This window comes from Mustela nigripes, chromosome 12 (assembly GCF_022355385.1).
Source record: "Mustela nigripes isolate SB6536 chromosome 12, MUSNIG.SB6536, whole genome shotgun sequence".
NCBI classification, from domain to species: domain Eukaryota; kingdom Metazoa; phylum Chordata; class Mammalia; order Carnivora; family Mustelidae; genus Mustela; species Mustela nigripes.
In genome coordinates, this window is record NC_081568.1 from 107,764,298 (window position 1) to 107,779,899 (window position 15,602).

The 15,602-nt window shown below is 35.7% G+C and overlaps 1 protein-coding gene across 1 annotated transcript in view; it reads right to left on the minus strand.

Moving 5' to 3' along the window:
* Positions 1–2,424: 2,424 nt before the first annotated feature.
* EDIL3 (EGF like repeats and discoidin domains 3) overlaps positions 2,425–15,602 on the minus strand; it is a 406,610-nt gene continuing 393,432 nt past the window's right edge. The window contains exon 11 of the mRNA XM_059418197.1: positions 2,425–5,449. Coding sequence (XP_059274180.1) covers positions 5,300–5,449 — 150 coding nt within the window. The 3' untranslated portion in view covers positions 2,425–5,299. The remainder of the gene's footprint in view (positions 5,450–15,602) is intronic.

Below are 15,602 nucleotides of genomic sequence, written 5' to 3' on the forward strand. Positions count from 1 at the left end.
TACTATTTTACTATTATTATTTTAAAAATAAAATAGAATTCTCTTACATTTTATTATTTTTAAAAATACATATTTTCGGGGCGCCTGGTTGGCTCAGTGGGTTAAAGCCTCTGCCTTCAGCTCAGGTCATGATCCCAGGGTCCTGGGATCGAGCCCCACATCAGGCTCTTTGCTCAGCAGGGAGCCTGCTTCCTCCTCTCTCTCTGCCACCTCTCTGCCGACTTGTGATCTCTGTCTGTCAAATAAATAAATAAAATTTAAAATACATATTTTCAAATATGTCTTTATTATATTTATTATTTTATATGATTAGCTCTATTAATCACTAGGAAGTGGAACGATTATAAAATATGGGCAAATCCAGGTTTAATCTGCCACTGAAGTCATTTATTATTGGAAACATTCTTTCTCCATCATAGGCATGCAGTCCATTCCCAGTTGCCTTTCCCCTTAATTCTCAACAATGTCCGGGCTCTGCTGCTTACATAAGTCATTACAAAGCTGTTTCTGTACTGGCCACGGGGGACTTACTGTTTGAACACAACATCAGTTCAACTCCCACCACTTCTTTTCCAGGTAGCAGCAAGCAAGTTGAGTTTATGTCAGTTCATCATCATTAACATATTTATGGATGAGCATGTGAATAGCACTAGAGGGACTTTACATAAATACAGAAGAGTGTGGTTCCTGCCTTTGAGGACATTAAAATAAAAGTAAGTCGGAGGCAGTCACCATATGCAATGCCTAATCATGTAATATGGTGACCATTTGGTGATGCTACTATACCATATTTCCACAGCATTAGTGTTTTCAAATGACTCAGTAAACTCTTGCCAAGATACGCAAAAACAACTAAATGAGGAGCCTTTTCCAAAAAATGTTTTCCTGTTTCTGTTACCAAATTCATCTGACAGAATCACTCTCTGAGTAAGTGTCACTTGCCTACTGTGGAAAACACTTTATTTGGTAGCAATTTTGAAACATCTAATATGAGTTACAGATACTGCAAGGAATCCTATTTCCCCCTTCAAAATCAATAGAAAAATTGCTACACACACTAGGTATTTTTTCTTTGTAAAGACAGATTTAACATTGCATTCTGTTTCAGAGTAGCTCAGGTATATCTCAGCTAGCGAAGTGGTTTAATCCTCCATTTTACCTGCTCAGGTAAAAGGGTCATTTTGCATCTTGAAGGTTAGAGGCAGTATCTTGTACAAATAGATAACACACTAATTCGATCGTTACTACTGTTTTAAACTAGCCTAGGGAGGAAAGATAGAGAGTAACGCAACATCTTAAAATCATGTACTCACAGTTGAAATGCTAGATGTTTTAAACTTCCATGTTCCACAGAGAGAATATCTTCCACCCATGGTGTTATTCTTAATAGACTTTTTTAAAACAAATTTCAACATGGTCAGACTTTCCTCCTTGGAATTCTAAATGTTTCTATTGTCTCTACATCTTGAATCAGTAATTTAAAAGCTTCATAATTTAAAGTTTTTCTGTTGAGTAATTATTTTATCGCAATAAATTTTTACCCTGTATAGATGTTGTCTTGATTCTTTAGTGCCTTCTTAAACATATATTAAATATAATATGATATATATATATATGTATACATACATATTTAACTTATAAAAGCATCTTTGTATATGTTTGTGTAAGTGAAAAGGTAAGACAAGCCATGGAGGCCCACTGAAGCATTCACATTCAAATGCAGTTAAAGTGGAACATGCTTGACTACATCAACACACATAAGTTGATACCAAGAACTCTCAGAGATTCATTGAAACTCAACTAAGGATCAACATCTAACAGCTTACTTTTCTTCTCCTAGATTTTTGAATCTTAAGAAAATATCTAGGAAGTGGGAAGAACACAGACATAATATTTTACCCATGACTTCCAGAGAGGCAGAAACAGGGCTTATAAAGAAGCCAAGTGTTCTGTCTTTAAGCAATAGCTGACATTACATGGGTAAAATACATTGTTAATGTTTGTGTTATTGCTCACTATTGACTGGATCTCTTCATTATGCTCCTGAGAATCACGTATCTAAAAAATACTAGAAGTGATAGCAATGGCATGTGGTTAACAATGGCCAGATCAATCCTGGAACACAAAATTTTAAATATGTATGAGGCAAAAAATGACTTTGGGTTACCTGCAATCCAATAAATTTTGCACAGCTGAAAGGAGTGGGAGAAATGCATAAAACACACATTTTAATAATTCTGGAAAATCAAGGTTAGCTGATAGCAATGGGTATTTGGGGGCTATTGTAATTTCTCTTTTTTATGTATTTGCTTAATTGTCTTGTACAAAGAAACATTACATCAAGATGTAGTTAAGAGTAGTGGCCATTCAGACAATTTGTATATTCTGACAAATGTGTTTAATTACAACCGCTTCAAAGGTATCCCAGATTTTCAAAAGTTTTATTTGAAGTTTGAAGACTAGACAAGGTCATACTAATTTTACAACATCCTACATGATTTAAGTATATATACAAAGAAAAAAACCAACATTGGAATATTACACAGCTTGAAAGTTTGCAAAGGTTATTTGTGTCTTAGTAACTTCTGTACTTACTGACACATCAGACGCCAGTAGGGAGTATTATGTTTCATAATTTGTTGACTAGCAAAGATACAATCATTAGTACCCTAAGTCTTCAAAGTTCACACCAATCCTTTGAAGCCATTCAGAAAGAGAAAGTCAACCCTGAAATTAGAATTAGTGACTATGATAAGTGCTTTCAACAGGACATAGATAAAACAGAGATGTTTGTTAATTTCATAGATTACAAAATTAGTATATCATCACTACTCCATATAGTGAAGACTAGGTGACTTTTCTGTGTATTCTTCTTCTAAGATTTAACTTGTTTCAGTGTGAATTTAAGTAGAATAAATCTGTTTCCCTTTGGTGTCATTGAAACAAATGACACAAAAGCTACATACTACTTCATAGGAATTGTTAACATCAACACATGTGGGAATCCCTCTGTTGTCATGAATTTGAGGCATCATGGGACAAACATAGCCTGTTGGTCGTGCCGCATTGGTGAAGTGCATAGAGAGCAGAGAGAAAATGCACAAGCAAGAGAAAGCCATTTCAGTGCATTTCTAAAAAATAAGGAGTTTAAGTTTAACAATCTCCCTTTGAAAATATTTGTTTAAAAAACTATCAATAAAATAAAATTCAGAACATCACAAGAAGCCAGGAATAATTTTGAGAAAGTAAATCATTACAAAGCATAATTTCTAAAACATACTCTGTTTAGAATGAAGAATCGTGCATAGTCTGTAAAGGAAAACGGCTAGAAATTTGGTGGGACAGTAGATGTTTAAAAAAATAAAAGGCATTGGCTAGACAGTAAGTGTGTCTATTTTTGGATCTAAGTAATTATTTGTAATATGACTTAAACATTGAGGAAATTAAAAAGATTTAATTCCTAATTTTAAAGTTGTCTGAAAAGTTGTCTCCAAATGTTAGGTCCATTGAGGACCTAACAAAGTTGTGAAAGATGCCAAAAAATGATCATTATTTCAGATGCTTCAGATCAACAATTTCATAAGAACCTGAAGTAGAAAGCCTGTGGACATAGGACAAATGTGTGGCCAGCCAGTCTTAATTCTGCTTTTATTAAAAACACCATTATGATTGACTTTCCCTTTAAATTCTTCACTATGCTTGAAGACCCACTCCATATATACATCATTAAGAAATGCGGTTAACACATGGACAGACAAGACAATAACAGTCTAGTGGCTTTTGTTATGCAGCACAAATAATAGGGGGGAAAAAAAACTTCTCAGTCTAGCACAGGACCTTAACATTTTGTACACATACCATACTTTCTTTTCCAGGACCCTTAATTTAAAACTCCAATAATTCTGTGTCTAAGCCTTATAAAACAAATACTTGTAAAGCTTATAAATTAGATGCTGAGGACTATTATGGAGGCAGTGTGAGCTTTAATTTGAGAGACATGTCAATGAAACCTCCATTATCAATAACAAATTGTTATGACAATTGCTTATTTTTTCAGGACCTCCGAAGCAAAATAAACAGAAATCAATTTCCATCTTAAAATGATGTACTACATTGTCATTAGTAAATACTTTTCTCAAATAACTACACAATGTGCTTTCCTAGGAAATTGCCACCAGTTTCATTCAAGTCTCAGTCAAATTCTAGTTTCACAGGAAATGCAGAGATGAACAAAGAGATGATGAGTACGCTTGGCCAGACTCTGCAGCACTGTGTTAATATTTGTTTGCTAAAAAGATTTTAAGTGGACAAACACAGAATTCATTATTCTGCTATTTTAAAGTAAAGATAAGGCTATGTAAATACCATCAAAATAAAGTTTAAAATTCCGGTTCAAAGGGACATAATACTATTTTGTTGTTGTTTATCTTGCAAAATGGTAGTATTGGGTTTTTCATCAAGGAAGTATTTGGAAATTACATAGTTATAGCTTCCTTCAAAAATAGAATTTCAGATTCAATCTACTGATATTAAATATGATCAATCTACTGACAGGCAATCATGTTCCATATATATGTATACCTATATATGTATACATACACACACACACATAAACATGAAACTTTTAGGCAAATAACAGGAAAAACTCATTTAGAAAAAAATATGGACTTATTCAGTTGATATACAATATAAAGAATATAGAATAGAATGAAACGAAAAAAGATTACATGATATATTTGATTAGAAATAATGAAAGTAAAATGAGAATTATAATATCAATTAGTACTGCATGTAACAGATTCTTCAAAATGCTGTTATAAACACTGACAGTGATTGGTAGGCACAGGGGAAATAATTAGGATCATGTAGAGTTATTAGAGAAGAAAAAAAACCTTATTGCTAACATTGCAGTGTTCCTTTTATAAGAATTAGCTGAGTATTGATTATAAAAGCTCTATCAACTCTTTAATTTGATAACTATGAGTTTTTTTAATCCTTGCTATCAAAAGAGTGCTACTTCTTCCCTTAATATATTCCAACCATTGTGAATAATTCAGAAAACAATGATGAACATAATTCACAAGTTAATGTGATGTGGCTTAAGCAATTTAAACAATAAAAATCAAATTAAACCAATGAAAAGGCAGGCTTAGACCTCCTTAAAAAGACAGTGGCCTACCATAATTTGAGCACTTTTTCATGAAAAATCCCATTCAGTTTCCTACAGAGTTTGCCCAGTTCATTCCATGGAGATACTTTCAGGGAGACAGAGAGAAGGACTGTGGGGCAAGGACGCTCCTCACTCTTCCTCTGTACAACCCAGCAGCTCTGAGCGAAGCGTGATCCTCCCGTACCAGGACCAAGGGAGGATTCTGATGTGCCGTGCATAGATGGGAGGGTCGATGACGTTTTTCCTGTGGGTATCATTGTCAAAATTGCCCTGGAAAACCTAATAGAAAAGAGCAAAGAATATCAATCACACAGCCTTCTTTTTCCTGGGAATCATTTTTATCATTTTTTTTTTTTTTGTTTGGAACCTTCTTCTCAATCGTGAGATTTTGATAACTAATCATGTTTTTCAAAGCAAATTATTGCAGCTTCTTTTTAAATGATCATTTTAAAATTAAATTGTTGGAGTGCCTGGGTGGCTCAGTGGGTTGAGTCTGCTTTTGGCTCAGGTAACGATCTCAGGGTCCTGGGATTAAGGCCCGATTCGGGCTCCCTGCTCAGCGGGACTTTGCTTCTCCCTCTGTCCTTACCTACCGCCACACCCTCATCCGTTCATGCTCTCTTGCTCTCTCAAATAAATAAATAAATAAATAATAAAATCTTAAAAATATAAATTATCAAGTAATGCTTAATTTAAAGAGTTAAATAAGATAAAATTGGGCATCTGAGGCATAGATCTATCATCTTCATCTGCCTATCAGATTTCTTTTAATGCAACAGATATTTATTTCTTGCTTCTGTCACGGGCTGGTATAGGTTAAGCAGTTTGCGGAAGGTGCTCTCTTCTAAGGAGTGATTTAGAGATCCAGGCTGCTTGCAAATTGAAGCCATCATCTGAAACTTGTGGCATCCACATTGACAAAGGGCATGGTGAGAGAGAGTTATTAGACTGGGCAGGATGTTTTAAAGAACACAGTATAGCAGCAGCTTACATCATTTCTGGACACATATCATTGACCTTAACTAATTATATCAGCCTGGCCCAGCTGCAAAGGAGGCTGGGAATGGGGAGGAGCACATGGATATTTGGCGAGCACAACACTCCCTATCACAATGTCCTTTGCTTGCTTCTCACAGACAACAAAATTAACCCATCCCCAAGAGAAAGAATGCAATCAATGCTATTTTGAACGTTTCTGTTGTTTTTGGATTCTGTGTCTACTCATTCCTGGATCCCTGCAATATTGTTGCGATCATTGTGACTTAGACCATCCTGACATGTTGGCACTGGATTCTTCTCCACCAATCTTTGGTTTCAAAGCTTTTTTTTTTTTTTTCTATTAAAGAGAATTTATGACCATTTTTCTCTCCAAAGAGACCTTTATAATCATTTTGTAAAGTGCTTGCTTCAGAAAAAACAAAATCAGAACACAAAATAGGAACGACATTAAATTAGACATTACTTTGGGAGAAATTCATGCATTCATAATATTTAGTCTTACTTGAAGATTTCTCATTTTTCATCTATAGAGTCTGCACACTTATTATTTAAGAAATTTCTAACTTTTTTATATTCACATTTTCATTTTAGCTCAAATAGGATAATGAAGAATCTCTTTAAACTTTCCCCTTTTAACTTGACGAGGCATCTTATAATTGGAAGATAATTTCTTTCTTGCTTGAGATCAAAACATGACTATATAGCTAAAGGGAGACCCGAAACAAAAATTCCCCAAAGGGGGGCGGGGAAGAAACTCCATCACTACATGATAGAATATTTAACCCGTGTCTTTGAACATTCTAAAATTAAAGGGAATGTTTAAAAAATGGCCTTCTAGAATAAGTTGGCTCAGTCTCACATGATCACAAAAGGTTTCCTGGGTAGGGAAAAATAAAGAAGTCCTCTCAAAGGCATTAGACAATGGCACTGATTAATAGAAGCAACAGACAAGATGGGGTAATCTTTCTGCTGGTTCCACGGAAAGATTATGTGTCATTGAGGGCCAATGCGAAGTGCTATCCCTACCTTGTGGGGGACAATTTTTCAGCCTGACACAAAATATATCTCAAAGGCAATTTTTGAATAAATATTTGCTGAAGAAGAGAATACCGAACTGTGCCAAGTCTAGAATTCATCATCTTGGCATAGCTGAATCCACTTTCATTTAATAGAAATTTTATCCTCAGCAATGCTCTGGCTTTGCATTGACCAACCAAGAACTAATTCTGGATTTAAGTGTGTTACTAAATAACAGTGTCTCTGTTAGTAGAAGTTCACATGTATAGAATATACCACACAGACACTCACCAAAAATCCTCAGAGTACCTTCTATGGTTTCCTGACATTCTCCCTAACATACGATGTTGGATTCAAATGCTTCGCTGAGACTGTGGTGTTACAGTTAAATATAGAATCTCAAATCCAATTTCAGAGCCTTGCTAGAGAAGTTAATGTGTTTCTTTGGAATAATAGAACTTAAATTCATTAACTTTCATCACAAGATCTATAACAGTCCGAAATACAGGGTCATACCATTTCTTGGGAAGGATACACAGTAAGAAATAATTTTCTTTGAAGTCACTGGTCTTCAGCACAAGTTTCAATAAGAAACTATCAACCCAGAAAGAAATAGTTGAAATATTATACTTAGCCTTTATAATGGAGAATACAATGTGGAGAAACTACGTCAGCTCTGAAACTGCATTCAACTGTGACATTTCTGATTTAAGGGGTGAAAGTCATAGCTATTTGAATGCTCACTGAAAAGATTCAATGAAGTTTCATAAAATAGTATAATTTAAAAAACAAACTTTCACAGAAAAACAGCCACAATCCACATTGGAATCACCCAAACCATGGCCTAAAGGTAGTGAAGACAACACTTTTATTTTTGGAAGTCTCTCAGTAATAATGCAGCAGAGAACACAAAGTACATCCTTGCAAATTCGAGAATGGCATCTTGTACTTGCTGTGCAAACAGGTGGCCCATGTACTGTTCTCTTGTCTCCAGCACTAGGAAGATCATGCTTAAGAATGCTAGTTCTGTGTGTTATCCAGCAAAGGAATGCAAACTCAGTATTTTTAGTTCACTTTTAAAAATGGGTAAAAATTCTAGACATGGGCTTTTATGTACACACTTCAGAGATATAAGCAATTCAATTGATACCAAAGTCTGAAAAGATCAATGGGAAACATATCTCCATTTAGAAGGGAAAAATTGGATATGAGAAACACAGTTTGAGAAGTTTTTAGAAAAGAGTATGCATATGCTTCAGTTTCAGGAGGAGGCTTAGCTCATTAGCCGATGACAAGTTTGCTGATGTACTTAGACACGAAAATGCTTAGGGATCTATCGGGCTTTTCCCAACATACAGGCCCTCAAGAAAAAGGCACTAAAGGTACTTTGGAGAGGCTTCCAAATTACAACCTAGAGGATAATAGAGAGAACTGCCACTGCCTTCATGTGGCTGAGATCTTGGATCTGGCTTTTCAATGTCAACTCTCCTGTGATACTTGTTAAAATTCAAATCAGATTCTAATGAGGATTCAAATCTCAACACAAAGAGACTGTCAGATAAAACAATTAAATGTTGCTTCCAGCAACGTTTTAATTTTTTTTTTTTGTAAGATAAGACTTGTCATTCTTCATTAGGGACAATGGTCTATTCAGGCCAGAGTAGACATCATCAATGGGAGACTGCCAAGAGGGGAGGGTTCTCCTTCATGACACCATCAGACAGCTGGGGCGTAATTAGCGTCTCTTAGCAGCCGTGACCTCTAACTGCCTTTCACAAATGTTGAGGAATTCTTGGGGGAATTTCTTGCACATACTATTTATTTAGAATGTCATCTGGTCTGTGAAGATATACTTCTTTTTATTTTTCCTAAATAATGCATTAGAAAATTCAAAGAGAGGGGCATCTGGGTGGACTCAGTCGGTTAAGCATCAGACCCCTGGTTTCTGCTCAGGTCATGATCTCAGGGTCACCCCACTGGGCTCTGAACTCAACAGGGAGTCTGCTTGAGATTCTCTCTCTCTTTTCATCTCCTTCTCTCCCTGCCCCTGCCCCCGTTTGGGTTTCTCTCTCTTTAAAATAAATAAATCTTTCTGAAAAAAGGTTTTAAAGAGACTCCCATTGTTCTAATCTTTTGGAATTTTGTCACCCAAATAGCAATTTTAAGGATTTTTAGAGAGCCTACATAAGCTCTTTAAGGCTAATGAATCAGTATTTTAGCAAGGCCTCAGGGAACTATCAGCTCATCCCTATGGCCTTTTTGGGTCTCCCCATTCTAGATTTCATTATTTCTCTTTTGATATGTGGAGACTAGAACTATAAATGGGATTCCAGATATTGTGAAAATACAAGAGTCGAGTAAGCTATTGTTTGCATTTGCCTTGGCCATGGTGTCAAACACACCACTGGCTTCCTTGCCTATGTTCACACACTGAAAGGGTTTTTAAAGGATTAAAGACAAAGATAAATTTCTTTATCTTTAAAGGATTAAAGACAAAGATAAAAATCCATTACCCAAGAGCAGCATTTGTGTGGGGGTTGGAGGGGAGAGGAGTGGAAAAGAGAAAAAAAAAAATTATCCAGCATATATAATTTCACTTATTTATTCTTTCATCCAAAGTACTTATGAAGGAGTTGGAAAAAAATAGTCTTTTCCAACTCTGATCCACGAGAAACACTGTTTTCATGTAATTCCACCCATAGAATGGAAGAATCAGAGACTTGGAAAATAAGGCATAGATCTGTGAGCACCAACTTTCCTCTAACATTTCTGACATGGAACTTCCAGCAATGACAATGCAATCCTCAATATAATAGGGTAGGTAGTTATGTATTCAGATACTTTGGAAGTCTGTCCTTTCACTAGGCTGACACATGCCTCTTTCTAAGTTCCATCTATTGATCCTAGTGCTTTATTCTCAATAAGCATAGATGATACCTGTCAAAAGAAAAACAGCTTTAGACCTCCTTAACAATAATTAACATAAATTTCTCAAAAACTCAAAATTCGTGGTGCTTTAGGCTAAACATTTGTGGTTGCTTAAAAAAACTCATGTGAGATGATTTTTAAACTTATTTTGATTGCATTCCATTGGATACCCTCTGTTTTTTAAATTTGACTTGAAAGGGTAGTATTTATTTGGACATAATATGTGGTAATGACCTGAGTGGCCTAAAGTATAGAGTGTGCCTTTGTTATGGATACAATACTTCTATCAATGCAGTCTAAAATTTAAAACTATTATATTACACTTTTGGCCATGATTGATGACTAATTGTCAAAACAAACTTTGAACTTTATCATAGAAATTCTCTTAAGTCAGGATTTTCCCAATATTTCACTTGTAAAAGAGATTTATAGTGGATGTAGACATTTATATTTATTCTAATTTCATTTCATTTTATTGAATCATGATATTTTAAAGATAGCAATTCACAGTTAAGATTATGATCCATACAAAAATAGTGGAAATTTGGTGGACATAGGATTTAAGTATCCATTTCATAAAGTAACCATTTATATATTATGTGAGTATAAAATCTGACTTTTGTGGGTGACATAAAGGACTTACACTTATTAGTTTATGGTTCAGCATCATAAAATCATTTTTATATACTTATTATTAACATTACTTGAATTTCTGTCAAAAATTTCAGAGTTACAACTTGAACCAATGCTTTAATGGCTAAAAGCCTAATAGACAAACAGAGTATTTATCTATTTGAATAGTGTTTGTAAGAGAAACTTCAATTGTTTCTCATTCTATGACTTTTAGGCTAATTTACAATTTATGTTCTACTTTGCTCTATATTAAAGCATTCCAAAAATACCAAAACTTTTCATTAAAAAGTAAAACAAAAATTATTGTGTTAAAATGTATAGAAAATTGTTGGTGGTATGAATGTACATCACATTAAAAAGAAATCTTATTGGAAGTTTTAATGTATGAAACTTCTGTTAGTGATTGGATATAAAAAATCTAAAACCAAAGTTTGATTATTTTAGCTTCCATAGACTCTAGCTATTATTCAGTGAATTCAATTTTCTAGGAAAATTTATCAGCATCCTTGAAACCATTTCATGATTGAATGGCTGGTATATCATTCTTGATGGTTTTCTCTCCAATCAATTCCACTAAACCAATGAAACTCTGTAACAAAATTAGTCTAAATATAAGTACATTCTTTCAGATGTAATAAGGAAACAAGAAATCAGTTTCTAGGTAAATTCCAATAATCTAGGAAATGTTCCTTGGAAAATAATGCATATTGAGAATCACATTCTAGGAAATGCACACACACATAAAGAAAGGATTTTGTTAGAGATAGGAGATTGTGTTAACAGGTTCTCATTGATCACTAGTCTGCAGCAGGTGGGGGATAAGCCCTCACTATACAATGTCCCAACAACGATACGGCAAAAATCCTCATCTGTGGAGAGGAACAGGGATCTGCTTCTTGAAGAGAACCCCCAAGCATCCTTGAATAGAACTACTACCCTCCAAGGGCGCAGATGAAGAAAGGCCATAGTCAACTGAAACAATTTATCAGCAGGTGAATGTACCTGCAAAGTTCAAGGTGTGTCCCATCTAGAACTGTCATAGTGATGCAGACATGTGCCATTCCAGTGAGGACAGTACAGATCATACAAGTTCGTGTAATATGAGTGTGCAGTAAAATCTTCACCTTGCCCAAAAGGAGGTCTGATCTTTGCTTTCAGTTCCTGGAAGATAATCTCTAAGACTTTGGAAAGTCCTGAGAGATGACTGTCTTCACTTACATGGGAGACCTGGGCCACACCAGAGTCTATGCTAATGATGTGATTTATGGTGGGGGCTTTGAACCAGCTTGACCACTGAAGGGGCTGGAGGCTCAAGTTAGCCTTTCAGGCAGTAAACCATGTCTACATGACTGAGCTTCAACGAAAGCTTTGAACATCAAGGCTGAGGTGATACCTAGTGCATATTGTATGTCACTCATCATTGCTGAGAGAGGTTAGCACTGATGAAGACTCCCAGAAAGAACAACTGAAAGCTCATGCTTGAAACTCTTCTGGATTCTACCCTACATGCCTCCTCTCTTCGCTGATTTTTATTTGAATCCTCTTTCACTATTATAAACTGTAACTGTTCAGTGCCGTAAATTGTGTAAGACCGATGACTCACAGATCTGTACCTGTGAAACAAATAATACATTATATGTTAATTAAAGATTTAAAAAAAAAATGTAGCTGTAGGTATAATAGTTTTAAATGAGTTCTGTGAGTCCTTCTAGTGAATTATGGAACATGAAGTGGTCTTGGGGACCTTTGAACTTGCAGCTGATGTCAGAAGTGAGAGTGGATTTGGGAACTTCCAATCTTTGCATAAGTAACTGATGTTGAGGGGTTAGAGGTATATCACAAAGGACTTTTTGATATTTGTTAACATTGATTAGTCTGAGGAGGGACCTCCATTGTCTGAAAGAGTTGTGCCCCAGACTTCCTCAACAGTATGTGCCAGGCCTGTCAGAGATATTCAGGCTTCAAAATTAATTGTGAACTTATTCTTTTCTGATTCTTTGAATAAATCCTAACATGACAATCTATTGAAATTTATTGATTGTGGCTCTTGGGTACACTTTCTAAATCTTTTATTCTTAGGTCCTACTCTCTCTATTTTACTTGCTCTTTTTGGTTTTATTTTCTGGGTGGTATTTATTCTCATGAACATAAACTTAACAAATATATCAAACAATTAGTGTTACTTGTTCTTTTTTATATTTCAGTAACAACATCTTTATTCTTCTGTATTTTTTTAATATCATTTCTGAAAAAGCTTATACAATCCTTGGGGAATACTACTTTGGTCATCTACTAGAGATTATTTTGAAATACCCTGGGAAACTGGCAGGTTTTCTGAAAGCTATAGAACATGGTGACATATATAAATCATTCTGCACCATATTTCATATTGGACACCAATTTTTATCTGTGTCCCTTTCAAAATGTTATTTTGTTCCTCAAGCCCTTTAAAAAATCCGGACCCTGGTTCCTTTAGAGATTTCTTTGCTTCCCCAGCTCCCTCGATGAAATGATGTGAGACTTTCAAACTGCCTATCCAAAGACTTAACTTCAAAAGTCCAATTATAGAACATTTTTGTTTGATGGAGGACGTAAAAAGAAAAACATGGGGACAAGTTCCATGTCTTTCTTCCACTAGTTCATGAATCATTTTAAACCATTAAAATTACTATATGGATTCTCCAAGAAAATGAATTCCACTCCCACTGCTGCCCTCAGGAGATTTCTTGTGGCTCTGAAGTTTGCTCTCTTTTGTAATTATGTAAAAAAGTAGGTCTCTGGCTTCAGGGAATGCTACATTTCACTGAATTGCTCTGGCTTTGCTACACGTTCCTAGTGTATATAAATCTCTGATTATATCCCCCCAAATTTTTACTCAACCACAAATTTGACATTCACTTAGAGCTCTTGCAGTGGTACCTGGACTCTATTGTTGTTGTGGTTTTTCCCCCAAAATGCACCAGTGGGAGACTAATAACTGGCCAAAAAAAAAAAAAAAAGCAAATATGTTGTCTTTTGTCTTCTACTCTGACAATAAAGGGTCATTTATTACTTTTCAAACTGTTACAGACTCTCTTTCATTTCCTGTAGTTGACGTGATAGCTGGTTGGCTGATATTTAATTATTGACTGGAAAAGAGGGCTGTGATATCTTTCTAAAATTCATTCCTCCTTAGGTACTCTGGGGGTTGGGAGTTTTTGGAAAAGGAAGGAAGTGGCACATCTTTGGGAGTATTTTGGAGAACCTTTTACTTCTGGTCTCTAATAGAAGAGTTCAGCTCGCCTGTAGACATCTGAGATGAAGAGATCTAACTCTCCACAGTAATATCAACCTCTCTATTACTAGCAAGCTGGCAAAGATTGTACCTGAGATTCCCTAGACCACTGTGAGAGTGACTTGTTGAGCTAAGGAACTGCTGAGATCCAACCTAACCAGATGAGAAGGGGAAGGGACTGGGGACAGGGTAGCCACCTCCATTCCTTCAGTGTTTTGCTTGCATAGCCTTAACTCCAAGAAGCTGGGGGGCCTGGCCATTCTTACGAAGAGCCAGAAGAGCCTTTCTGAAAAATTCATACAACTTCTGTTAAAAAGACCCTGACCCTGGAAAAAGACACCGAGAAAAATCAAAGCAAAACCTGTTAACTCTGTTGACTATTGCCTTTTTTCTCCCATATCCACTGGCATTTGGAATGCTCAGTCTAAAAGTCATTCAGTAGATGGGACACACCACCATATTTAACTTCTTTTATGATGAAAATCTCCTTAGGAAACAAGAATATCCCAGCAAATATATCACATAGGATGATTGCCTATGGAGATTTATGAAACATAAAATATGTCATTCTAAACTGTGGCTATAGATTTAAACTATCTGCTTTCTAGCACTCAGATTTTGACTGCCATAAGAAATATTACTACAGGAAAAAAAAAAAACAGAACTGGAAAATCATCTGCTTTTCAAAAGTAGCTATTTATAGGAGATACTATGAAGAGTAGTCAGACAGCAAGACCATCTAATTTTTTTCTTTTTTAGACTAAAATCAGAAGTGTAGAAATGCCTTTCCTCTTTTCCAGAAAAGTACAAAACAGTCTGCTTCTCTAATGAAGCCCAGTGTTTATCTCAAAATCTCCTAAATCACACTGGGTATTTTGTGTTATATCCCAACAATACGTAGTTTGTCTTGACCCCTTCAGAGAAGATATTTCAATGATGTGGCAGTAGAAAAATAAGTGTCTGACAATTCCCACCCCACGTTAGGAACCTTTCCCTCACTCCACGTCTCATCCTATTTTGGTCAGACACGACTTAGTACAGAGCTGTAAGTAGGCGCACAGTAGTGATTTAAGCATTCAGCCATGTGTCTTCTAAGCCAGACTGGTGCTGAGGAAGGAACAGTGTCAGGGAGCTGGAGAAGATAATTTTGGAGACAGATGATGAGGTGGCAAAATAGAATTGCAGACATGAAGCAGGTTGTGAGAGTATGTGTGCATATGTCTGTGTGTATTTCCCGAAGTGTGAAAGAAAGGCATTCTCACTCTATCCTCTCTCCCTTAGGTGTTTTCTCAGGAGAACATCTGTTCTGACTGGAAGATCTAGGGGATTTTTAATGGAGACAGAGTTGCAAGATATCAGATTCAGTATATACTTATACTTAAAAAATTATTCATTGCTTATCTGAAATTCAAATTTAACAGGTGTGCTGCATTTTTGTTTGCTAAATTTGGCACCCATAAATGAAAAGTGTAGAGAGCCCTGGTCCTGAGCTTAGCAGATGCAAACTCTACTTTGGTCAGGGGAAGCCTGGGTCTTTTTGTCAATGTGTTGAGGGTACACTGGTCATTAAATTATATCTGA